Here is a 25,660-nt window from a genome sequence, read left to right as displayed (position 1 = left end):
CACTCTATAGATTTAATAGATGTAACCACACAGTATATGTTTATATAACAATTAAAACGTGAGTATAAATATACGTACACATTTACAAAAGCAGTGTTTTTCAAAAGTGCTGCAGACAGTGGTTTATAAAAGGGTAGATGCCACAGGCTCACACAATGTAACCAAGCACTGAACTCTTTGTGTGTGTGCAGTTGCTGGAAGCAGTATTTGGCATGTCTTTTGAGTCCACCAACCAGTACCCGAGTGAAAAAATTAAAGAAAAGAGGCCTCTTAGGTGGATGGTACCATGTCCTTTATAACGGGTTCTCTGTTCAGATACGTTGCCCAGTACACCAGGTTGAAACTACTGAAGAGAACCGGGAACATAATCCGGGAGATCCGGTCGATTTTACTAACGCTGTTGAACGTCTTCTCGGGGGTCTTCCCGGGCGCTTTGGCCTTGTGGGGGTCAGCGGCGCCACCCTTAGCGATGGTGGGGAGCATGGAGGGGTCCTTGGTGATGTTGGGCGCGTAGTTGGCCACAGCTACAGCATAGGCGTTGTTCTTCTTCGCCACAGACGCCTTCTCCTTTTTCTGTGGACCGACCAATGGACGTGTTTAAAGGGGTGATATCATGCTTTTTCAACTTTTCCCTTTGCTTTTAGTTATATGACGCATGTATACATTTTTTACGCCTGCTAAGATAGAAAAGTCCAAGTCCGAGCCAGTGGGAGTATTCGCGCTCACCGAGAACGCCCCTTAATAAGTGCGTCTAACAGCTTGTTTGCACTCAAACATTTCTCTTCTGTAATAGTGTAACGTCAGACTGCAGTGGGCGGAGCTGAAGTGCAGAAGTCCCGCCTCCTGGCGACCCGCCATGTTTTAAACTGGGGGTGGGGGGGAATTTACAGACACACCTAAAAGCGTTCAACCAATCACAACAGAGTGGGCGTGCTCACCAATCACAGCAGAGTGGACTACTTGGGAGGGGGGTCTTAAAGCGACATGATACAAAACAAACAAAACGTTTTTGAAAGATGCTGAAATTGGGTTTGGAGAAATGAACAGTGTGAGAATAATAAGGGGGATTTCTAACATACAGACCTGTTACCGTATTCTAGAAGTCCCCCCAAATCCAATTATTAACCCAAAATAGCATGATATGGGATCTAGAGAGCAAGAGGACACAGGGGAAACCATGGGCTGCTGGTACATTTCAAACAGGCTTGTAAGGCGGAGGGCTCTGTGATGATGACGTCTGGATCATGGTGATGCCAAACTAGCTAGGTAGCTCCAACGGTAGTATTATGGGAAAGGATATCCTAGACAAAACTCTATGGGTAGTCCTGAGCATACTCTTAGTCTTGCCTGTCATGTCAACCACTGTTTCCAAAAAGAGACAGTGGCGTATTCCGTACAGCGCCCGTACATGGCAACATAGTGGAGCGGATCAGTTTCCAATACCATTTCCATTTAGGCCATTTAGCAGACGCATTTATCCAAAGAGACTTACAATAAGTACATTTCTCAGAAGAAGGAGAGACAATATACCGCTGTCGGTACAGTAAGGATGTTCATTGAACCAAGTGGCAAGCACTAACAATCATTAGGTTAAACCATTCCCAGGATACAACAAAGATAGCTAGAATAAGATGCTAAACAACTTAGTAGAATCCAAGGAATTACAAGATACAATAAGTGCACACATTAAGAGCTAAGACATACAACATTCAATAAGTGCGTACATGAAGTGACAGGAAGTACAGGTGGCTTGCATCGTTCAGGTAAAGCATCAATATCAGTACAGAATCATTGCTCTGCTCAGTCACAGAGTTTGAATGGTACTTGTGTTCCTTTGTGAGCTACACCAATGAGCAGAGCCTTTACCATCGAATATAACCGCATAACCATGTATGCAATGAGCCTAATTTTGTTCTAAATATTGACTTTGTTGGAAGAGCGCCTTTTGTAATCCATGTCTATATGACTGTAATCCTTTCTTTACTCTGTGTGTGCTATGTGACTACGCTATGTCATTATTTGATGGCGGCCTAAACCAAAAAGCAATTTGGTAGAGCGCAATGAGTGACGTCAATTCATTCCATCTTAAGAATGGAACATGTTGGCCAAACAGACGGTAACACTAGAGGGCCAGCTCTTGAGTTTGAATCCCTACAGGAGGAAAAGCCTTTGGGTGTCCTGGGTTTGGTCGCGGTCACCTTGTCGTTGATGATGCTCTTGCCGTCCCACGCCCAGCCGCGCTTGGTGAAGTAGTTGACGGTGGCAAACTCGATGAGGGCGGAGAAGACGAAGGCGTAGCAGACGGCGATGAACCAGTCCATGGCGGTGGCGTAGGCCACCTTGGGCAGCGAGTTACGCGCGCTGATACTGAGGGTGGTCATCGTTAGCACAGTGGTAACACCTGGGATGAGAGAGAAAGTGACCCGGTAAGAGAAGGGGATTCGCCAAATCTCTGTGTGTTTTAGGGAAAGCATGTGTGGTCATTAGAGCAGAGCTAACCCAACCTTTTTTGTTTTAAGGACCATCATAAAAAGATTTGGAGGACCGGTAGTAAATTTGAATGCCTTTATTTTAAGATGTATCATTTTTAAACAATGTGGTTGGATGCGGCTGTTTTTAAAGATGGTTTGTCATATTCACAACAATTAAAGCAACAGCAATGAAATGCCAGAGTCTCAGGCTCCCTTCAACAGGGCAATTATATAAAATAATACCAATTATTAGAGAAACACAAGAAAAGTCACCTGAGATTATTTTGGTTCTAAGGCGTCCACGGACTGGGGTTTGGGCATTGCTGCATTAGAGCACTCAGCATTAGAACAACAGGGCCACGTGTTTTCCTCATATGTACTTTCTCAAATGTTTTTTCGCGCTCTAACATTCGAATGTTAGAGCGCGAGTACATAGTGCAGTAATCAGACATAAAGGAGGAACAATGACAACAACAGGGACAATGGCATCACCTTTTATTGAAAGCGCAATTACCTGGATTCGACCTTGCGCTTAAAGTACACAGGTGATAAAGAAAATGACAACAACATTCGTTCTCCTGAGGATTAACGCGGATAAAACAGGATCGTTCACCGTCAGCGCCCACGGCCCTGCCACTGCTTCGCTCCTCAGGTAAAAATAAATATGACTTCTTCTCTCTCTCTCGCTGCGCTCTTAGCTCTGTCTTGCTGTCCTTCCAGTGTCCCCAGAGCCTTGGTTTGCTATTAGCCCTCCCTGACCAGTGACCTTCACCATCGCAGTGGAAGGAAGCGGGACGGTGGGGATACTTTAGTATTCATAGCCTACACATTTCTTACACACAAAGTGTGCTCCCGTGAATCTCCATACCTGTACTTTCTACGGGCGCTGTGCTGCTGCCACGTGCAAGGCGGCCATTAATTCTGCTTGACTTATAAACAACTGGAGCGATAGGTCACTCTGCCCCGTGTACACTGAGGCGTGTGCGTGGTTTACATGTTGACATTCTTGGTGAATAACAAGCAGGCAGGCGTGCTCTGGGACATAATAACATCACACACGCTTCCCTTGTCTCTCGTCTCGAGGTTGCGTCCACTTTAATCTCTGTATTAATATTATAAAAGTGGTAAACCCAGGGAGCAGGACTGGAACGACATCCAAGGCAACGTTGAAATACATATTTATGCGTGGTGCACTGTGTTAATATTGATGTTTCATGTACGCTGTCAATGCAGCCTTTATCATGGCTTGGCAAAATCCCATAACCTTGTTCACCATGGTTACATTTGTATGATTCTACCGTGCAGTCTGTGTGTTAACGTTTCATTTTTAAACTAAATGAGGGAATCATCTACAGTTGGAGATGGAGGTTCTGGTGGGTGATCACAATTCAAGTTTTATCTAATCGTACCTATAAGGTGTTGGGCAGAACAGTGTTAATGTTAGCAGCGACGTTTTGCCTTGCTCAAAGGGAGTGCTCAAATAGAACAGATTGCAGGAGCAGAGAAACCAGCACGGACCTGCCAAACACACCCTTTGTATTCCATAATCAAAGCATACACAATCAGAGCACACGCACACACACACACACACACACACACACACACACACACACACACACACAAACACACAAACGTCAAGGTAAGATGTGTTATTTTGAAACTATAAAAAATATCCGAGATTTATTCTATTTTTGTTTTGCAGTGGATCTGACTGTCACCCCTGACCCAGAATAGATGAATATAAAACAGATACCGCTTTGTCTGCCCGGCGATTGGCAAACAAACCTCAAGCCTCCATGTTTGCGATGTGTGTTTGTGTGTGTGTGCACAGTGATCGCTGGTTCATTTTGACAAGTATTGGACGAGTTCCGCTTTTAGCTGCCTTGGCGTGTTGACCGAGATCAGGCGTTGATTCAAGATTCAGGCCGGTATCTTGTCACATGAGCTATCCTAAAACAGTTTTTTTATGGACAGCCTATTTGTTATTCTTCCTAGCAATAGGTTGTATGTTGGAGGATTGAGCTTGATCTCGACCATACAAGATTAAATAAGACTCAATAATGACTCCCTCAACCAATGTTCCCATTTACATCTTTCATTTACATTTGTTTCCTCACATTTCTTCACACTTATTGTATATATCTTCTGTATATGTTTATAACTTGCATATTCCCATTGCTGTTACTTGTGAAGCTGTTGGTTTGGGCTTGTCAGTCATGCAGGAATGAAGCCTACTCACCGAACACGGTCCTGGCCGGCACCGACTCTCTGTTGAGCCAGAAGGACACCTGGGAGAGGATGACGGTCATGATGCACGGCAGGTAGGTCTGGATCACAAAGTAGCCGATCTTCCTCTTCAGATGGAAATGAGCTGTCATGACAGTGTATTCACCTGCAGGGTGGGAGGGGTGGGAGGGGGGGACATTGAAATTTGAATGACAATTATGATGTTCATTGAAAGGAGGTTTCTTGCTGGTATAATATCTCTCATGGGATATAATAGGATCCTTGCAAATATGCAGATGGTTCTAGACTTGATAGCAATATGTGTGTAAAGGTTATGCTGGAATATTTATGAGAGAAACTGTATTCCTCAAATACAATCCAAAAATGTCCCTGTTTTATTTATAATGATTTTGATCATCCCTGCATGGAGACATCTGCAACAATAATGCAAATAGAAAATAAGTGTAATAACTTGCAATTACGTACTAGTCATGAACTATCAAAGAATTGTCATCCAATCATTCTTATTTTGCTCTCATCCCTTACATGTAGCATTTATTTGTATTAAACCTCTATTTAAACAAGTAAGTCTCCAAGGAGTCCATGACCAACAGTAGGATTGACAGGAGATGGTCCCCATGGAAACATGTCCCCATGGAAATGTCGGAACAAAGGAACTCAACAAGGCGGGAGGACATAAGAGCAGGAGGAACAAGAAGAAGACTTTTTACTGAATCACGCCATCAGAGGATGTGACAATCACAGACACGTCCTGATGGAGCATCTACACATGCCTCTGAACGGCTGTTCTATATGTTCATACATTAGGAGCAGGCAGACAGGGCTGTACTGGCGAGGAGTGTTGCCGGTTCAGACCTGCCCGTGGATATTGATTGGCAGTCGATCAGGGAAACGGTGCACAGTGATGCGAGAGAGCTTTATGTGCTTTGTGGTTATTAATAGGAAAGCTGTGTGTGTGTGTGTGTGTGTGTGTGTGTGTGTGTGTGTGTGTGTGTTCTTTTCTTTCAACGGTTTCAGTGACTCCGAACCCTTTGCATTGTGGGCTGTACTTCGCCATCCGAGCGTAGTGGCATTGTCTCAGCTCAGTTATGTGTGGTGATAGCGTGTCGATGTGTATAAACTTGCGTCTATCAGGTCACCCTTGGAAAATAAGATCCTGGTCTCATGCGCACTAACCGGGTTATCTAGGAGGTTAAGTAGAAGAGCAGAATACGAATCACCATCGCTTCAGAGCTTTTGTTTCGTCTGGAATGTCCGCCCTATCTGCAGATTGCATACTCAGTATCTACTGTACATTGTATACTTAACAGTTTACAATATACAGTAGAAACTGGTTCTATACAGTAGCTAAATATATCATGCACGATCATGATCATGTCATCTATGGTAAAAATGTCTTCCAAATCTGTGATTAATGCCGCAGGCCAGTGGAGCACGGACGTTCTGTGAGCTCTGTCTCTGTGGAGCGAGGTGAGTGCCTCTACCGTTGTATACATGGGAACACCACAAAGAAACGCAGCACAGGGGAACCATCCACAGGTCTCTAAGTGAGGCGGCACTATGGCCAATTTGACGGTAGCTGCTTGTGGGTTCATTGAATCCCGTCTCCATAGATCCCACAATGGGGTTTATTTTTTGAACCTATGATGCATCATATATTTTTGAATTGTTTCAGAGTTACTTATTTTTCATAACGCCTCGTTTGCATGAGTATTTCTCCCTCACTGTAAGAACAGAACAACAAAGGACCAGGGTTATTTACACACACAGCCCAGTTCTCTGTTTCATACCTGTACCTCTCTCTTGTGATGTTTCGCAGCAGACTGACTACAACAAATGGGGGCGATCCTACAAAGTCAAAATTCAGCACAGTGGATTCCCGCTTTCCTTTTTGTACACCGAGTCGTGTTTTGAGCGCAAGCATTTTAGATAAACATTAAACCGCGATAAAGATCACAAACCAAAAGCAACAACGCATCCTGTTTAACATTAAAGCGAATCCTGTCTCAGCTCTTCTCATATCAATATCATAATCAATACGTTGATCGGAGAGCCTCCACGGTGTGATCTCCTGAACTCAGCGCTGGGCCCCGAGCGCTAAGGGCTCCGCTCTGCACTTAGTCAGTCATACCGCGTCGCTTCTCGACAACAGCGTGAAACACTGCCGGTGTTGCCGTCGACGACAGCGACACACGCCTTCCGAAAAAAAAAGAGCCAAGTTTAGACATGAGACGAGGGAAGAGATGTGTTACCCATGGCAACGGCACAGAGAAACACAGCTCATTTGCCCATGCTTCCAAAACGAAGGACATGATACACACGCAGGAGGGCACACACATACACACATAGCAACACACACACACACACTCACTCAGGTACAGACACATACACATACCGACACACACACACACACACACACACACACACACACACACACACTTGGCCAACAGGGGAGTCCTCTTTTAGCCGCGGGTGGTGTTTGTCAAGAGGAGGGTGCGGGGAGGTGGAGGTGAGGGTAGGAGGTGGAGGGGGGTTCTTTCAAGAGCTAATCCCAGAAGATTTCTTAAACCCTTTTTTTGCACACACACAGACACACACACACACACCCACACACACACACACACACACAAGTAGTGCAGCTTGCATTTTAATAGTTACATTAAGCCTAAGTATCTCCCAATACAAACAAACTGATGCACTTACTCTCGCACACACACACACACACACACAAGCACACACAAACACACACACACACACACAATGGAAATGCACTCTAATGCCTACACTAGCCCTGATGGAATTCAGAGACAGGATAAGTACGTTGTGTGTAGCCTATGGAGCTCCTTATCACCACTAATTTAATTAGCATGGCTGGTCCCGGTGGCTGCCTTCTGACTGGGTGGGGAGGAGGAGGAGGAGGAGGTGTGAAGAGGGGGAGGAGGAGGAGGAAGAGGAGGAGGAGGATGAGGAGGAGGAAGAGTGTATAGAGGGGAGGAGGAGGAAGAAGAGGGAGGAGAGAGGAGTGAAGAAGGGGAGGTGGAGGAGAAGGGGGAGTGATTAAGAGGGGGAGCAAGGGGAGGAGTAGGGAAGAATAGAAGGAGGAGAGGAGAAGGAGGAGACGGGAAGGAGGAGGAGGAGGAGTGAAGAAGGGGGGGAGGAGGAGGATAGGAAAGGAAGGAGGAGCACCATAGTCATGGAAAGTGGCTGTAAATTCCCCCTCAGAGAAGAGTGTGTTATTAGTTCCTTTTTAGTTTATTTACCTGCCGATCAATGTCGTACGATGATGTACACCTGCAGACTTTGTAGAGGGATTCGTATGAGGCTTGAGGTTATGGCAGATGAAGGTTCCCCTATTCCCCGGTTCCCCGGTTCCCCAGCTCGGTCATTGCTGGGAGGCTACCTCACGCTAAGCTATTGCTGGTAGAAAGGGCGCTAAATTGCTGATTGCCGAGTTTGATATGAAAGACTATGGGTCAAAGCTGGTTCTCGGGGATTGGCATTAGCTCTCCCGCTAGCGCAGAGGAGACTTGTTTGCACGACGCAGGCCCGCGTGCGCTGAAAGACACGCTAGGCGTTCCTGATTTGACTCCGGGAAACCTTCGAGTAACATGGACAACATGGGAGCCAGGGTAGACCTGGGGTCTCCTGGCGCTTCCTTAATTAAAATTTCACCCCAACACCCCCCTGACTTGACAGGACCGGTGGAGCTGGGACAGAATTCATTGATGAAAGGGAATTTTTAATAAGCATTCCAGCTAAGATAATTAGAACAGTTCTGCCACATCTCAGAAAAGAAAACTATTTTTTTGGACACCTTGTCAAATAAATAATAAAAGTGTGCTTTTGAGGTAGAAAAGAAATCTGCCTTTAAACGGTAAATGTTAAGGAGGCAGCTTCCTTTAGCTGCCTCGCAGGCTGCTATTAAATATTAGTTTTTTGACAGAGATTTGTTGTTCACACTCTGTACCTGCACTCTGTATAATTACAGTCAGGGGCTGTTTTAATACTCCGCCGTACTGTTGAGAGGGAGATTCCCTGCAATTTCACTTGAGCAACATAAAGACTGCGTCCTTATAGGATGTGAGTCTTCAGCGGACCGCAAATAAAGCAAGCAGCTGAACACAGAGGTGTCATCAACATGTCGCCACGCTCACAGTCGTATGCATGTGTGCCTCACACACACACACACACACACACACACACACACACACACACACACACACACACACACACACACACTCACACACACACACACAAGAGCCTGAGAGCACATTCATCCGTGCCAAATGACCTAGTTTGCCTTGCACGTCACACTCTACAACACTGACACTGTCGTAATTAATGATTCATTTAATTGTCAGCTAAACAAGGAACGCGGCTTGACTAGTTAAACCTAAAAACAATGAGAAGGATAATTGGCAGATGTAAATGCATTCTATTCCATGCCCCAGTGCATGCCTCTTATCCTATATAATAGCATTTAGTTGAGCTAAAAGGATGAGTTACTGGCAGTGATTCTCTCACTAGGGCATTCATTCACTGGGGGAACACAGAGCATGGTAGTCCATAGCTACAAGTAGTGGGTATGGACTGGGGACGCTCACAGTAACGCACAGTAACACAGTAACATCTAACGCACAACACACACATGACCTAGTCTCACTGCTGCGGCCCCTTCTGTCTGAGAGTGGGTGGGAGAACACATGGCTCCTTCAAGAACCAAAACTATTTTGCGATTTTTATATAAGGGTTTACATCATGACGTCTTACCTCGTTACTACAGAGCTTCAAATTCATTGAGTGCTTTTATGCACTCTAACCTCTTTTAAAAATGACAATGGATGTCTTCTGGATTTTTCCCGATGACTTTCCGATCATTATCGCTCTAGGGAATAATTTGCAGTTTTTGAAATGGGTTCAGTATTGTGTGAGAACGCTGCATTCCATGTAAAGAGCTGCAACGTAATCCTGCCTGGCAACAAAGCCCTTTCAACATACGTCCTCTAAAACAGCTCGTTTCTGCCACTGACAACGCTCCCATCGTGGTTATGAGTGTCTGACAACAGTGTGGAAAGGATCCCAACAGATAAATAAAACTTCTTGTGCGAGTTGTCTCGAGTTGTGGCAGGGAGGGAACAGTGAGAATGTAAGTGAGAGTTGGAGAGAGTTAGTCAGAGGGTGGCAGGCAAGAGTTTATTGTGTTGGAAAGACTACAGAAGGCCTAGCTAGTGCCATCTAAAATATTTAGCTGAAGGAGGGCAGAATTTCCTGCAAAAACTCAACTCCTTAGAGCGTGAGATTCCAGAGCGAGGCGTCTCCTCGGGTGAGACCTGTTGATACACAATAACTAACAGACCGGCTCCAGCCGAGCGTGGAGGGAGATCAGCACCATGGACAGCGGCCTGTCCCCAAAAGGCAAACACCGGGAGAAGTTGTCTACAACAGTTTTATCCAGCACACCTGCCGCACGATTGCCAATGGGGAACACCTGCCGGCCATGAAGCAACAGGAGAGTTGTCCATCTACAAAGGCAGAGAGAACCTCTCCCCTGGAGGAAGGGTTGTGGCAACTTCCCCTACTACGGTAAAAGACCTGAAGAGGAGTAGAGACGCCTCTCCGGGTACCGTCACCTTATTGAGGTGGAGAGGTTTGTGTGTCCCTGTGAACCTGAGGGCTGTGTTGTCTGGAGTATTGCGCTCCTGGTAGGGTCTCTCATGGCAGAGTGGTCTCAGCTGAGGTGCCAGACTAAGAATGGTTCACCAAGACCCTATGAATAAACAAATGAAGGGAGGAGAGGCCCTGCCCGGAGGAAGCTCTAGACCCTCGTCTGGAGCGACAGGGCACCTGTCCCCCCCCCCTCTCCGTCCTGTGGGTCCACCACCTGCAGGAAGACCTGCTGGGGTCGGGTGAAGGTCAGGGGCCTCGGCGGAACATCACTTCGCTGTGGGGGAAGGAGCTTGTACGGGAGATAAAGCGCTACCAGTTAGCTCTGGCGGGACACAGTCTGGGCTCTGGAACCGTTCCCCTGCCTACTGTATCTCGACCCTGCTCCCTTGGTCGTCCACCCAGCCTCCAGGTTCCCTCTGAAGGCCTCTCAGGAAACCTATCCCAGACCATGAAGAGTTTACATTGGACTTCCCACCTCCCCCTCGCCATTTTAATAAGCTCTTGTTACTTTTGCTCACAACTTGTCTGCTGTCTGATTTTGCACCCGAGTCTACCTTGTCTCAATCAAACTGCCACAAGGGTAAAGAAAACGGTTGTATTTCTCTGTAGGGATCTTGTCCATTACGTTGTCCGCATTAGTGCCTTCGGCGCGATGTAGTCTAACTCAAACTGAACACGCTGACTCAGCAAGTCAGGTTCAGGACATGGAGAATGTGGTGACTTCTGTTCAATGTCTTCTAGAGTCAGGCTTGAGTTGCCATCGTCCATACCCTATTTGACCAACAGACCCTAGTCATCATTTAATAAATTCAATAATATTGATAAAGATATCAAGAATTGTTTTAAGCACCCAGTTTGAAGAACCAGGTGTCAACCATGAAAAAAAACACCAGGGAAAACAGTTTGTGCATGACCCACTCTTCCCAACACCCACACATGTTGATACACCCTAGTATCACCATCACATCTATTCATCAACGATCAACATTTCTCTTTGTTCAAATTTTCAGGGTTTAGGAGAATCAGGGTTCCGTGCAACCTGGGCACTTTGCCCCCAAATCCCGTGAAGTGTAATGATAGGAAACAGACTGCTCTCAGGTCTTCCTCCATCACCCAGTCCATGGGGCTGAGGGCGTCTGTAGACCACTATTCATTCTATAAATATTGTACTAATGTCGTACCTCAAACATTGAACTGTATGTGACTTAATTCATCCGGCCCTACTTTATGAAAGAGGAGCGCACTTTTATTCTACCATCCGAATACCAATTAAAACAATGTCTCCTCCCCCTCCTCTGTTTCCCCCTTCTCCTCTCCTCCTTCTCCTCCTCCTCCTCCCTGGCTAGAATCAGCCTGTCAACCGCCCCTATGGTCACTGTCAGGTGCGTCTTGCTGGCCTCTCCACTGTACAAGTGAATAGCTGCTTCCTTCCTCCATTTATCTATTTATTTGTCTTCTCTTTCCCCACCAGGGGACCAGAAGACAGCTTTCTTTTGTCATTTAATGCACTGCTGCACTTTTACAGAGAGCTGTCTTTTTTCACGTTTTTCTCCTTCTGTCCCCTCCTGCGTCTCGGAGCCTCCTATTTAAGACTGCTGCTTGGATGAACAACAGCAATACCTTGCTGGCCGCTCTCCCCCCTCCTCCCCCCCTCCCCTTGTTTGTACTCTGGTGACAGCTAAGAGAGACAGCTGTGCTCCCGCCATATGTTCCGTTCCACCTCAACTTCTGCTCATGGCTGCGTGTGTTTGGGTGTGAGAGACACACACACAAACAAGAATGAGGACACACACACACACGCACACACACACACACACACACACACACACACACACACACACACACACACACACACACACACAGAAACCCGAGGGATGAAACCTTCCCTCCAGCCTCCACTCAGACGGTGAACGTGTCCAAACTGTTAATTAGCCAATCCAGCGCTACGGGACGTCTTGGAGTGTATACGGGACATCTTGGTGTGTGTGTACAGGACGTCTTAGTGTGTATACGGGACTTCTTAGTGTGTGTGTACAGGATGTTTCGGTGTGTGTACACGGGACGTCTTGGTGTGTGTGTACAGGACGTCTTGTTGTGTGTGTATACAGCATGTATTGATGTGTGTACACAGGACGTCTTTGTGTGTGTGTATAAGGTGTCTCGGTGTGTGTGTGTACAGGACATCTTTGTGTGTGTATACAGGAGGGCTTAGTGTCTATGTACAGGACGTCCTGGTTTGTGTATACAGGACGTCTTAGTGTGTGTATACAGGACGTTTTGGTGTGTATACAGGACGCCTTAGTGTATATATACAGGATGCCTTGTTGTGTGTATAAGGTGTCTTGGTGTGTGTATACAGGACAACCTGGTGTGTGTATATACAGGACATCTTGGTGTGTATAAGACGTCTTGGTGTGTGTACATAAGACTTCTTGGTGTGTTTTGGCAGTGGCACAGGAGGTAGAGCGGGTTGACTGGTAACCAGAAGGTTGCTGGTTCGATCCCCCGAGCCGAGTGTCGAGGTGTCCCTGAGCGAGACGCCTCACCCTGACTGCTGCTGACGAGCTGGCTGTCGCCTTTCATGGTTGACTCCGCCTTCGGTGTGTGAATGTTTGCATGATTGGGTGAAAGCGAGGCGATATCGTGAAGGAGTGGATTAAGCGGCCAACGCTTCGAAAAGCGCTGTTTAAATGCAGTCCCTTTACCATTTCAGACAAATTATCTTTTGAGGCGTCTTACACTCAAATCTGTCGCTGTAGCGCCAACAAAGCCCAGGTGCACCCCCCCGTCCCCCCCCAACCCTCTCCATCTCCCCAGCAACAGATGGGGAGGCCGGGTGTCGGAGCTCACCGGTGCTGGATTTGATAGTCTCCTGGCCCACGGTCTGCCCCAGCAGGTCGTACTGGTTGAGGCGGGAGCTCTCGCCCTCCACCACCACCGAGTCCGAGGCGTTGCGGGTCCAGGCGTACGTCACCTCCGAGATGGTGTAGGCGTCTGCAGGGCAGGAAAAGCAATCAATGCCAGACGGGGCTGGTGCCTCGGGGAGAGGGGGGGGTGCGACGTCTGAGGCTTTAATATCACGCCTGCGAGCCACACCGGCATTCTGTATCCAATTTTGCATCGCACAGGTAATTTAATTAAGCACAAATTATTTAAACGCCCTGAAGAAATATGTATACAATTCCAGCGACTTATGTTTCCTTGCATTAGCTCTAGAGGCATTCTCCCTCGGTGCTTAAAGCTCTCGCTCGCTTGTTTCCAAGTCGTTCATATGTAGTACCAATCCTATTTTAAAGAAATGTATTTTGCATGGACAAGACCACCTACATTTTGTATATAATATCTTAGCCAGCGTAACTAATTTCCCAGATACATACTCCCGGGACTCTTCTTATACGATGATCCGTGTCATTTAGAACGTGATCCTTGATGCTCCACATCAAGAAGAACCATATTGATTTGTATTGCTTATCGTTACATACTATCGCCGTGGTGATGCTAGTTGACAGCGCAATTTCCCCATGGGCCTATAAGCTCACCCTACCCTCTCCTGGGCTTAATGTAAAATAAACTACAATAACACAGGCACACTCTCCACATGCGTTTGTTGCTGGGGTCATGAGTTTCTGGCGAGGGGAAACACATTTTCAGTTCCACTTAGGGTCGACATTGCTCATCGAAATGCACTTACAGCTGCCGAATTTCAGAGGGCAGGAATGGAAGTCCATGGGAAAGTCCTCCAGGTGCATGGGGCACTCCGCATGGACCGTTAACCTGTTTCCAATCACACACATGCACACACACACGCACGCACACGCACATGCACATGCAGGCATGACCCCCCCCCCCCCCCCCCATACACACACACATAAACACACATGCAATCCAATCACACCCGCACACATAAACACGTGCACGCAGGCATAACCCACACACACACATGACCGACACATGCACATGCACATACACACACACACACACACACATTAACACACATGCAGCCACACGCACACAGAGAATAAACTGTAGTCAGCAGTAGCAAGGTAAACAAGGTGAGTGCTGGTAATATTTGATCTCAGATTGGATAGCGCAGCGTCTTGATGATAAGGAGATGTATTCTAAGCTTTGTAATATCGTATGCAAGCCTTGTTGGCCAAACTCCAACCTGCACGCCATCGACTTGGTAATCTGTTTCACATTTGAATTGATTCACGTGAAATTAAATGCTCAGCCGAGCACAATCTCTGCAGACCTGCTGACCTGCAGATAAATGCTGGGGTCACGTCCGATGGGAGGTGCAACGCTCTGTGGAATATATAGACCTTGTATCCTTTAGGTATATCGTTAGAGTATATGTTCAGTTGGGCGATGTCTGATCAAAGGTAAGACCTAGCAGGTGGGAGGAAGGAAGAGATCAACTATCCCCTTGAAATGAATCAAGAGATCAACTCCGAATCAAAAGGGAAGTGGGGTGTTTGATTGAAGGAAAGTCTGTGGATGTAGGCTCGGGTATTTTGTGGATCATTTGTATGTTTTTTCCTTTACATTTACATTTACATTTTAACAGACGCTTTTATTCAAAGCAACATGCAACGGTTCATACACACCGTGGCGGAGTCAACCACGCAAGGAGACAGCCCGATCGTCAGCATTAAGTGCCTTGCTCAGGGACACCACGGCACTCAGCTAGGAGGAGCCGGGGACCGGACCATCAACCTTCCAGGTACCGGCCAACCCGCTCTACCTCCTGAGCCGAGCCCCCTGGCCTTCTGGGCTCTGATGCGGCCTCACCTCATGGTGTACAGCAACGTGCCATCCTCCTGGATTCGCAGCAGCTTGTTGGGCATGGTCATGTTGTGCGCCACCGACTTCTTGCCGTTGTGGAAGAAGGTGTCGGGCGTCCAGATCTTGCTCGCCATCAGGTTGTTGAGGCGCAGGATGTTCATCGGCCCGTTGAACTTCAGCCGCTCATCCTTCCAGCTCTGCCTGAAGAACACGTCTATGGTGTACTCCTGGGGGAAAAAGAGTTCATTATTAACACGTTAATGGTGTACTCCACCGGGGGGGGAAGTCTCGACCAGTAAGTCTGGTCACTCGACCAGACTTCCCTTTCCCGGGCCACATTGACCAGCTGTGATTGGGGGATCCCGAGGCATTCCCAGGCCAGTGTGGAGGTATAACCTCTTCACCTACTCCTGGGTCTTCCCCGAGGTCTCCTCCCCACTGGTCGAGCCTGGAACACCTCCCAAGGGTGGCACCCAGTGGGCCTCCTTACCCGATGAACCCCCTCAGCTGACTCCTTTCTAAGCAGAGGAGCAGCGGCTCTACTCCGAGTTCCTCACAGATGGCTGAGCTTCTCACCTCTAAGGGAGACGCCAGCCACCCTCCAAAAGGATATATAGTCACTCTTATTTTAGGTCTTTGTCTTCATAACCACTTGGTGTTGGATGGACTATCATGGACTAAATTAGAGAGAGAGTCTCCTTTTTGAGCAGGTGTCCCTCTTCTGCCAATCAATCGTAGTTCATTATCAAGCTGCCTTTGCAGAGGGACGACACACTAAAACTAAGCTCTCAAACGACATACAACCGCCACTGTCACATAGTTAGATAAAGTTAAGGTGACAAATCAGTATCCTGTATAGTGGGGGTTGATTTATGTGATTGTTTAACCAATAAATCCACACGGGTCGTTATTTAGTAGGTTTTCTAGGGTTAGGATCATTTATGGTTCTGGTGCATCTGGGTTTGTCTGGGTTTAGGAGTGCAGTGGGGACTTATAGTCAGCCCCCCCCACCACACTGCCTGACCTACAATCCCTCACGCAGTCAAAAGAAACCCAGCACTCAGCCAGGGCTCGAGGGCATAAAGCCAATGCACTGTAAAGTCTGTGCGTGTGTCTGTGGGCGTGAGGCACGTGCGCACAAGAGAGAGCGAGGCTGGACGAGAGGATGGGAGACGACATGCGTGTGAGGGAGACAGACAGGAGAAGAGCGAGCAGGAGGGCCTCTCAGCTGCTAATTCAGAGGAGGACGTCTGGCTGCTCTATATTCCCAACATGCATCTGTTCAGGTCTCTGCTACCAGAGAACCTACTGCTTGTTGTTCTTACCCTGAGCTCCTGCTGCTAGTCAAGTCAAACCAGAACCACTTAGAGTCCTGCAGCCACCTAACCAGTCCTCTAAACGGGCTTCCAGGAGGTGACCCGATAAATCAGGGGGCCAGGAGGTGAACGCATGTATCCTGCTTGATTTATTATTTTTTTTCTTCAACGTATCCTCTCCAACATTTTCCAAACGCAGGTCTTTAACAAACACATCAGTCTCAGACTGCGCCTCATCACCGTGGCTAAAATCAATGTGACTGACGCATACATGGCCTGGGTTCCGTTGTCATCTACTATGTGGATGAGCATGGACTCCAGGGAAGAGCTAGCATGTTACTCTCATGTTTCCTCCTCCAGCGAGCCTGCCACCATGCATGGCAGCGGTCTCTTCATGATTTAGACACCACGGCACTTGGGGCGTTGCAAACAGCCATTCTAACGACAAGAATGACATCAATACCCTGATCAATAGTTAAATAACGTGATAAATGGTTCCTCTGGGACGTTCCCCAAGGTGTCCACGCAAGGTGATGAATGCAGAGGGGTGGATGGTGCGATGTGCAGGGCTAGATATTGGATTCCAACAGAGGGATCGGGCAGATTGCTTATGAATGGCGAGGCATCAAACATGGGGATAATAAGCGACACAACTAGAAAAGGAGGAGACAGAGGGATGGTACGTGGAACATGGATGACAGTCCTAGTCTTACCATGTCTGTGTCCGAGACCGGTCCAAAGCTGGTGACGTAGATGTTTGTTTTGACCTCCGTCACACGATCTGTACAGAAAACAACAAAATGGAGGTTTCAAAACCATAGACAGGTTAGGGAAAAATATGATGTAGCATTTGCTTTGGATCATTACAGCTTTTTCTCTCTCCATTAAATTAATTCATATTTGAACGTGTCCACAGCATCAACTGTATGTACTGCAGAAATAAATGAAAGCTCTGTGGTTCACACTCTGTACCAAATTATTGCCGACCCCCTTATTTTTGAACGGGAGCCATCATTCCAAGCGAGTAGATCCTCAAGGCATCCCCCCCTGAACACACGCTGCTCTCTGATAGGCTCAGCGCTTCTGGGGTACAGCATCCCCCCCCCCCCCCAGTATTCCCTCAATAATTGCTGAGGCTGGATCTCTTCTGCTCGGCCTCTTCAAAAAGCTTTCACTGTGTTTTACTTCATGTTTTTATTTATTTATTAAGGGCGCTCTGAAGAGATCATGGCTCCAAAGTGCTCTCCTCCAGAGCCACTCGCATTCCCACAAACCCAAACGCATAATTGATACGCTGCCTTATTCATGAGCGTGTGTAAACCAGGGGGCGGGGCCGGGCGGGCCGAGGCCGGCCGACCCGGTTTGCGATCCATTTAGCCGCGCGCTGGGCTGCATGCATGTATAACGCGGCGGCCCCTTTTAAACTCATTCTGTAAATCATGTCTGGCGCACGGACCGTGCGGAGCCGGTGGGGGAGGCGCCGCGCGCTGTAACTGCGACTGTGAGCGGCTCTCCGGCGCGGGACTGATGTATTTTTTAAGAGAGGAGACGGAGCAGCTTGTGCGCGAAGCAGATGGTTTGTAGGACATACGTTAGAACACGACATGTGTGACAACCCGCGTAAAACATGATGGAGGCTTCACGGAAGTACAACAGAAGCAGTGTGCAGGGGAATCACGTACACATAAATGTATAAATACATACATACATACACAAACATAGTTTATCATGTTTAAAACACACATACATACACAAGCAAAGTATATCAGGATTAAAACACACATACACACACGTACATACATACATACATAAAAACAGTGCTTCATGTTTAAAACACACACACACACACAAATTCATACACAAACAGTGTATAATGTTTTGAAACACACACGCACGCACGTAAACAGTGCATCGCGTCTAAAACACACACACATTCATATAGACTAACAAAGTGTTTTATGTTTAAAACACACATACATACACAAACAAAGTGCATCATGATTAAAAAACAAATACACACATACATACTAGGGATGTGAATAACTCAAAATTTTCATGTTTGAATAATCAGTGGGTGGTATGAACGAATAATCGATTATTCGATATGTGCCGACATTGACAAAGGCAGCCATGGATCATCAGCAAGAAATCACTTAATATCTTTAACGCAAAAAAACAACTACCTGCTAAGTAGTTCCAGTCAAATTGTCTGTTGTAAAAAATGCATTCAGCAGTAATCAGAAAACGTGGTTATATGCTATAGACCCTATAGTATCTGTGGTATAAAGGACGAATTTCAAATTATAAATGTGTACACTTTATGTTGAAAGTTTAGACCGTCGCGAATCCCATTGAAACGAATGGCGCGGTGATTCGGTCTTCAAAACGAGAGCTGGCAAATTGTGAAAAATGAATTAAACTGTAATCAGACACCGCGGTTATATGCTATAGACCCTAGAGTATCTGTTGTATGAAGGCTGGGATGAATTTCGAATTATAAATATGTACAATGCATAACTTTAGCTCTCCGGCGCATAGCTGAGCGAACTAGAATACCTCCCGTTGCCAAGTCGTAGCTAAGGTCCGTCCTATTTACTGGAGGAGTGAACAACGTTTCTGTTGCATAAGAACCTTACGGGAAGGTAATGATTGTTCCAGGTATTAGTCAAACCCTCAGGCGTTACCAGGGAAACAAAGTTATGGCTTGTAAAAAACTTTACATTTCAATGGGAAAAAATGTTAACGGTCCAAATGTTAAATGTCCCATGGCATGAAAATCTCACTTTATGAGGTTTTCTTACTTAAATATGAGTTCTCCTAGCCTGCCTATGGTCCCCCAGTGGCTAAAACTTGCGTTTGGTGTAAGACGAGCACTAGGTGTTCTGCTTGCCTTTGAAAAAACTGAGGCTCAAGCGCGCTGATTTGGAATGTGGTCCCGTATGTCGTCATAAAGGATCTAAGCTCATCCCCTATCTCTGCCTTGCCCGCCCAGAGAATTTGGCCCACCAATGAGACACGACCGTGCGAGCGCCATATGTGTGTGTGTGATTACACTGTAACGCATGTTTGCTGTTGGTATTATGGCGCATAACACGTCGGTTCTTTGACGTCTCCACAACAAGACTGTAGTTGGGGTTATCTCAGCCATGGTTGAGAAGGAATTGGGGGAAAGGAACTTTGGCTTTGACTCCCTGAAGTACATGAACTGCGACATGCTGCCTGCCGCCGGTTGCCGCGAGGCACCACCGCCCCGAAGCACCACAGCCGGTGCTTCGGGGCGCCGGCAGCAGGCAGCGTGTGGTTCAGTCTACTTCAGATTGATATGGAAGTGGAAGAACCAGAGACGTCGGAGAACCCGACAAAGTCGTTTGAGTTTCATAATATCGTCTGGAGGCGCACACAACTTTTGGCCGTGATCATATTATATGATATCGATATCTATGTATTATATTATATTATTTTGATATAGAGCTCCAGGACTCCCGTGTGTTCTAGAGTATTTACAGAAAACGGCTAAAGGCTCTGTGCGCCTCACCATTGCGATAAACCCACTGTAAACAGAGCGCATGGTACCGTGGCTGCAAGCTGCTCAGGGCCACACCCCCACCCTCCTCCTTGACCCACCTCTCTCCTCCTCATTTGCATTAAAGCTACAGACACCAAAACTGCGCATTTGGGGAAAGCTCAATGTGCAACTGGCTCGTAGTGGCTGTAATTCTGCACCACGGCTGAATTTCAGGAACGTCTTCAAATACTGTGTTTGGGGCCTACTAATATCTATATTAAAGCATCCATAAAGTAGCTTGCCATGGGACCTTTAAAAATCGATTTTGACCCTCGGGAACGAATAACCAAGTAAAATTCTGACCCATCCCTAATACATACATACATAAACACAATTTATAATGTCCAAAACACACACACACACACACTCACACAAACACTGCATTGTGTTTAAAACACGCAAGGCATCATCATACGGGTTGATACAGGTTACTCCTCAAACTCCTCTTTTGGATCACACAGTGAGTGTTGATGTTGTCCTCGACGTTGGCTGCAGCACGCAGCGCGGCCGAGACCAGAACAAGGTCAACAAGAACCGATACTTAGACGCTGCAGAAACTGTAGAGCCCTCCAGGCCATCCGCATTCCATCCACTGTCCTGCACACTCACGGCCAACTCCAGAACACTTAGAGGAGTGGACCGGCTCTCAGGGGATTCATGGCTCCCTTTAGAAAGAGGATCCAGAGTGCATTAAGAGCCGGGGATGGACTCGATATTTATAGGAACACGGAAAACTGAATACTGAAAGCTCAGTTCATCACGGTCGTCGACATCAGGACATGAGGTCTGACCGCTGGCCTTCTAATGGCCTTCTAACGTGTGCACCATTCGTCCGAGGAACCCGTCTGTGTTTCACTACATCCCCACTTCTAATTCGGATTAGCAGAGACGGAAGACAACAGCAGTGTGTGTGTGTGTGTGTGTGTGTGTGTGTGTGTGTGTGTGTGTGTGTGTGTGTGTGTGTGTGTGTGTGTGTGTGTGTGTGTGTGTGTGTGTGTGTGTGTGTGTGTGAGTGTGTGTGTGTGTGTGTGTGTGTGTGTTTGTGTGCGTTGCAGCGTGCGACCAGCTGTTGGGACCCCAGTGGCAGCCATTCAGGTGCCTGTATTTATTAATTTATTAAGTAGAGAACACATCGGCACGCCTTTTGTAATTGGCACCAGTCCTTTCGGCACAGAGCTAAAGGGATCCAAGACATCTGGTCATAGACATGCATGCATTGTTGTTGCACGCACCAGCGATGTCACCAATGTGATCAAGCACCGCTGTGAATCCTAAAATAAGATAAAACATGCATTTGATTGGAGCTGCATCTGAAGTTAGTGTATGTGGAGCCTTAATGTGTACGCTCCTCTTCCTGCTGCTCTGAGTCAAGCTTCACGCACGCTTCATACACAGCCTCACATCTATCTCAGGCATGACGCACCGACTTCAGGGTTACATCAGTACAGTTTGGACTTGTATTTTGATCTTTAAATAGTACTTTGTTTCTTTATTATGTTTGTAGGGTGATTATCATATTAGTTATTTTATTAATGATACAAATTTGAAATATGTGTTGCTTTCAACAAACATTCTTGAGAGGATATAAGAAATAAGAAAGTCTACAATTTTTTTTTTATAATTGATGGTGTAGGTATAAGAAAGAAAGAAAGAAAGAAAGAAAGAAAGAAAGAAAGAAAGAAAGAAAGAAAGAAAGAAAGAAAGAAAGAAAGAAAGAAAGAAAGAAAGAAAGAAAGAGGGACTAGAAGTGCTCTGAAAGCGTGTTCATTACAGCGAGAGTCTCAGTGACGTGACTTGTACCAAATGGTCCGTTACACATTGCTGCATTGGAGATTGGCTCGCTTGCACGCAACGAAGAAACTGCAATTGGTTTTAAAACAAAGAGGCATTTTGATACTCAGCATTTTAGTCTAAACAAAGGAGGAGAGGGCATAGCTAGAAGAATGTCAAAAGGGCAAGAACATTCCATCATCCTTTTTATTACCCAAGTTTGTGATTTTAGTTTTCTGTAAATTCTCGGGTCATTTGGTCAGAGACTGTTTTTTAGTCCCTCTACGTAATTCTGCGTGGGAGGGTTGTGTCATTGACAGAACACATTTTCATTAGTCATTCAACACATGTGCACGCAAGCATGCACATGGGAAAGAGAAATAATCATGGTTAAAAGGAGAATACATAATATAGGGACATTTCTTCGCTTTTTCTAAACATTTAATTACGCTGAAGAATATCTATACCGAAATACATCCTGATTTAAAAAAATTCTAATTGGCACTTCATTTGTATTCTTTTTGATATCACTTGGTGATTTACCCGGTGGCATTGTTTTTTTGATTGAACGGATTGAAGGCACTGAATTGACTGATGTCGCTGACAAGTGAATCAAGCTCTTTGATTGGCAGCCACCCTGCGTTATGAAGCAGGGTTTCAGAGGAGCCTGTGTGGCCGGCTGCTAACTATTTGGCTCCCCACCCCGGTGTTGATTTAAAACACTACAGAAGAGTAATACAGGAGCTTGCCAGTCCCCGAGGTACAGCAGGGGCAGGCGTCTACTGGTTTCAACCAGAGGATTCCCCCTCCCTCCTCCCTCACTTTGACTTCAATTTGCTGTTGAAGTCATTTCTCTTGTCACTGCTGTCATTTTTTCCTTTCTTTCTACAACAAAATGAATACAAATGAATGCAGGGGCTAAAATAAATCACATGCAGTGCAGTTTCCACTGCAGGTCCTTGGTGGCCCTGGTGTGATTGTAAACAGTAATAACTCAACATATATACAGCATGCTGTTCATGTACAGCCCTGTCGCTGTCTGAAAACACTGCCTTCAGGGCTGGTGTCAGAAACCAAGAATAGAACCACCCCCCCCTCCAAAACCACCTAGCCCCCACACCACACGACATCTTGTGGGCTGGGCTGATGGCCATGCACATTTCCATCTCAGATGGCCCAAAAGCCTGTTGGGGGAGCATGGGCTTTTGGGGGGCGGGGAGGAGCTATGAGATGTTCTACTGCCCTCCACTCTGCACTGAAGACCAGAGTAATGTCAGCTGCTTCTCTCAAATCCTCTCCACGTCTCCACGTCATTTTTATATTGCCGTGTTATATGGTTTATAGTAAATGTATAAATGAATGGGAGGCTCCTGTATTACTCTTCTGTAGTGTTTTTAATGTTCTTACAATACCATGCGATTCCATTTACTCTGAGCATGGGTGGCCCCAAGTGGGAATCGAACCCCTTACCCTGCCGGGGTTAAAGGAGAACTTCAGGATTCCTCTACCTTCACCCTAATTTCCGATCATTTGAGGTCAAACAGACTAATGCAGACCATCTTTTTTGAAATTGGTACAGTATTGAGCAAGAGCATTGGGGCCACAACCAGCGAAAAAGGTCTGCAATGTAATCCTTTGGGGCGATAGCACCCCATCAATGGACCTCCTCTAAAAGGGCTTGTTTTTACCACTGGCAGGTCTAGATTATATTAAATCATTATGGAAAAGGATCCATATTTTATGACTCACCTAAGTTTCTTGCGACTGACTTGAGTCGTTGCAGCTAGAGAATGGAGGAAACATGAACAGATGGAGGGAAGAGGGACTACAGAAGTTGTAGGTTGGTTTTGTCTCAAAGATTAAAGTTAAGGCTCACAAGTGTTTTCCTTATTAGTATCTTAGACCTCAAATGATCAGAGAATAGGTTCCAGGTTAATGAACCTTGAAATCCTCCTTTGACTGCAATGGCTCCAACCATTGAGCTATAAGACCGATGAATCTTGTGTGTCTTTCCCCAGTTACCTCTTTTTCAATAAACATATGACAGACCAGCACCCATGAAACACATTATGGCCTTATTGTGGTATCTCGGACCTATCATCTCCTGAGCTGTTCCCATGGGTCAATATCAGAGGGGATTTAGGGAGGATTCAAAAGTGATGAAGAGAGATAGCAGACACAGCAACTAAATAACCCAAAAAAGGCTCCTCTAAATTTTACATTTTTTTTAGAGCGTTTAGCAGATATTTTTATCCAAAGCGACTTACAATAAGCACATTTGTCAGAAGAAGGAGAAACAACAATATATCGCTGTCGGTACAGTAAGGATGTTCATAGAACCAAGCAATAACAATCGCTAGGTTAACCCGTTCCCTGTACAACAGAGACAGCTAGGATAAGATGCTAGACAACTTAGTTCTACTTTTTAAGTGCCATGACGTACAACATACAATAGGTACGCAATTCCCTGCTTCCTCCCTCCCTATGTTTCTCCATCATTGAGAAGCGTTGCAATCAGGCACCTGTGATTGACAATGAAGAATGATGGCCCAAACTGATCAGAAAGAGATCGAACCAAGGTCACTGCGATCAGGACTAAGCCTGAATGCCGTAATGATTGAAGACTATAACAGCAGTCTTCAATCTAAACGCTCTCGTACAGAGGCAGGTGCAGTCGACCCAGGCACATATTCTCACAGTGCATTCCCCTCGCTAATAGCTGACGGATGGCCATGTCATTTCTAACTAATTACATTCAAATAATCGTTCTCGAATCTGAACTATTCACCTTCAAATATGTTTAACCGTGCAACACAAATGAAGATATTGTAACATGTGAATCATCGGGCAGTGAGGTGAGAAACGTCCAGAGATAATCGAGCCAAGGAAGACATGAATATCCACCATGTGAAAGTTAGCGGTTAAATAATCACAGAGCAAACGCCCCTTCATCACTCTTGTGGACCAATACCCCTTGGCTTGTGATTGGTTATTGGCAGGGCGATTAGTCTCCCTGGAGACTCCCTAAGTTCAGGGGAGCCAATCACCTCCCTCATGAATATTGAATTGGACACAATGGCAGTTAGGAGGTAACCTTCAGCACATAGAGACTAACCGTGTGTGTGTGTGGGTGTTTTTTTAAGCAATTTGCCAACCACATCCGATACAGAAAAAATAGTGGTTTAAAAAGTAGTCGCACACTAGAACGATTAAATATACTGACTGTGGTACAATGGGATGTAAACATGGATGATTCCTTCGTACAGGATCTAAAACTGGAAGATTGAAATGATTAGATTGAAATAGATTTCATGGAAAATCATTTTCTGACGCTGAATGCACACCTTAATGCCGCTAGATAACATACTTAGAAGTTAATGAGGGATTTCTGTCCATTACTGTAACAAGGTCAGACTACTGTACAAAAAAACACCACTTTAATTAACTTTCAAACAAAGTAGCTATGTGTGTGTGTGTGTGTGTGTGTTTGGGGGGGTGCAGACTCGGGTTGCAGCCATAAAAAGGTCTATAACCATCATCTATCAATATTCACTTTATTGTCGTTGCCTCACTGATTTTCTAGGTCAATTGTTTGTTTTCCTTGCAGGAAGTATGATGAAAATAAAGAATGCAATCAACGAATCAATGAACAAGAACAGAGTATTGGATATGGTTTGTGGCTCCCTAAAAAGTTTGTACCTCACTTCCAACTTCCTCACTCCTCCATCTCAAGCCCTTCTCTCCTCCCCCGCCCCCACCCCCCAGTCCATTGACACCAGCAAACGCTCATCTCTTAACACAGCAGCCGAGGGGCGGGTTTGAAGTCTGTTTCATCCTCC

General features: G+C 46.1%; 1 protein-coding gene across 1 annotated transcript in view; it reads right to left on the bottom strand.

Moving 5' to 3' along the window:
- Nucleotides 1-270: 270 nt before the first annotated feature.
- Nucleotides 271-25,660, bottom strand: part of gabra2b (gamma-aminobutyric acid type A receptor subunit alpha2b) — a gene marked incomplete at both ends in the record, with an annotated part of 27,003 nt that continues 1,613 nt past the window's right edge. Inside the window, 7 exons of the mRNA XM_079745292.1 lie at nt 271-573; nt 2,199-2,401; nt 4,711-4,863; nt 13,236-13,379; nt 14,077-14,159; nt 15,177-15,397; nt 17,200-17,267. Coding sequence (XP_079601418.1) covers nt 271-573; nt 2,199-2,401; nt 4,711-4,863; nt 13,236-13,379; nt 14,077-14,159; nt 15,177-15,397; nt 17,200-17,267 — 1,175 coding nt within the window. The remainder of the gene's footprint in view (nt 574-2,198; nt 2,402-4,710; nt 4,864-13,235; nt 13,380-14,076; nt 14,160-15,176; nt 15,398-17,199; nt 17,268-25,660) is intronic.

This window comes from Pollachius pollachius, assembly GCF_949987615.1.
Source record: "Pollachius pollachius genome assembly, chromosome: 10".
In the NCBI taxonomy this organism is placed as follows: domain Eukaryota; kingdom Metazoa; phylum Chordata; class Actinopteri; order Gadiformes; family Gadidae; genus Pollachius; species Pollachius pollachius.
Note: the sequence above shows the minus strand (reverse complement) of the source record. Positions and strands in the feature narration are given on the sequence as shown.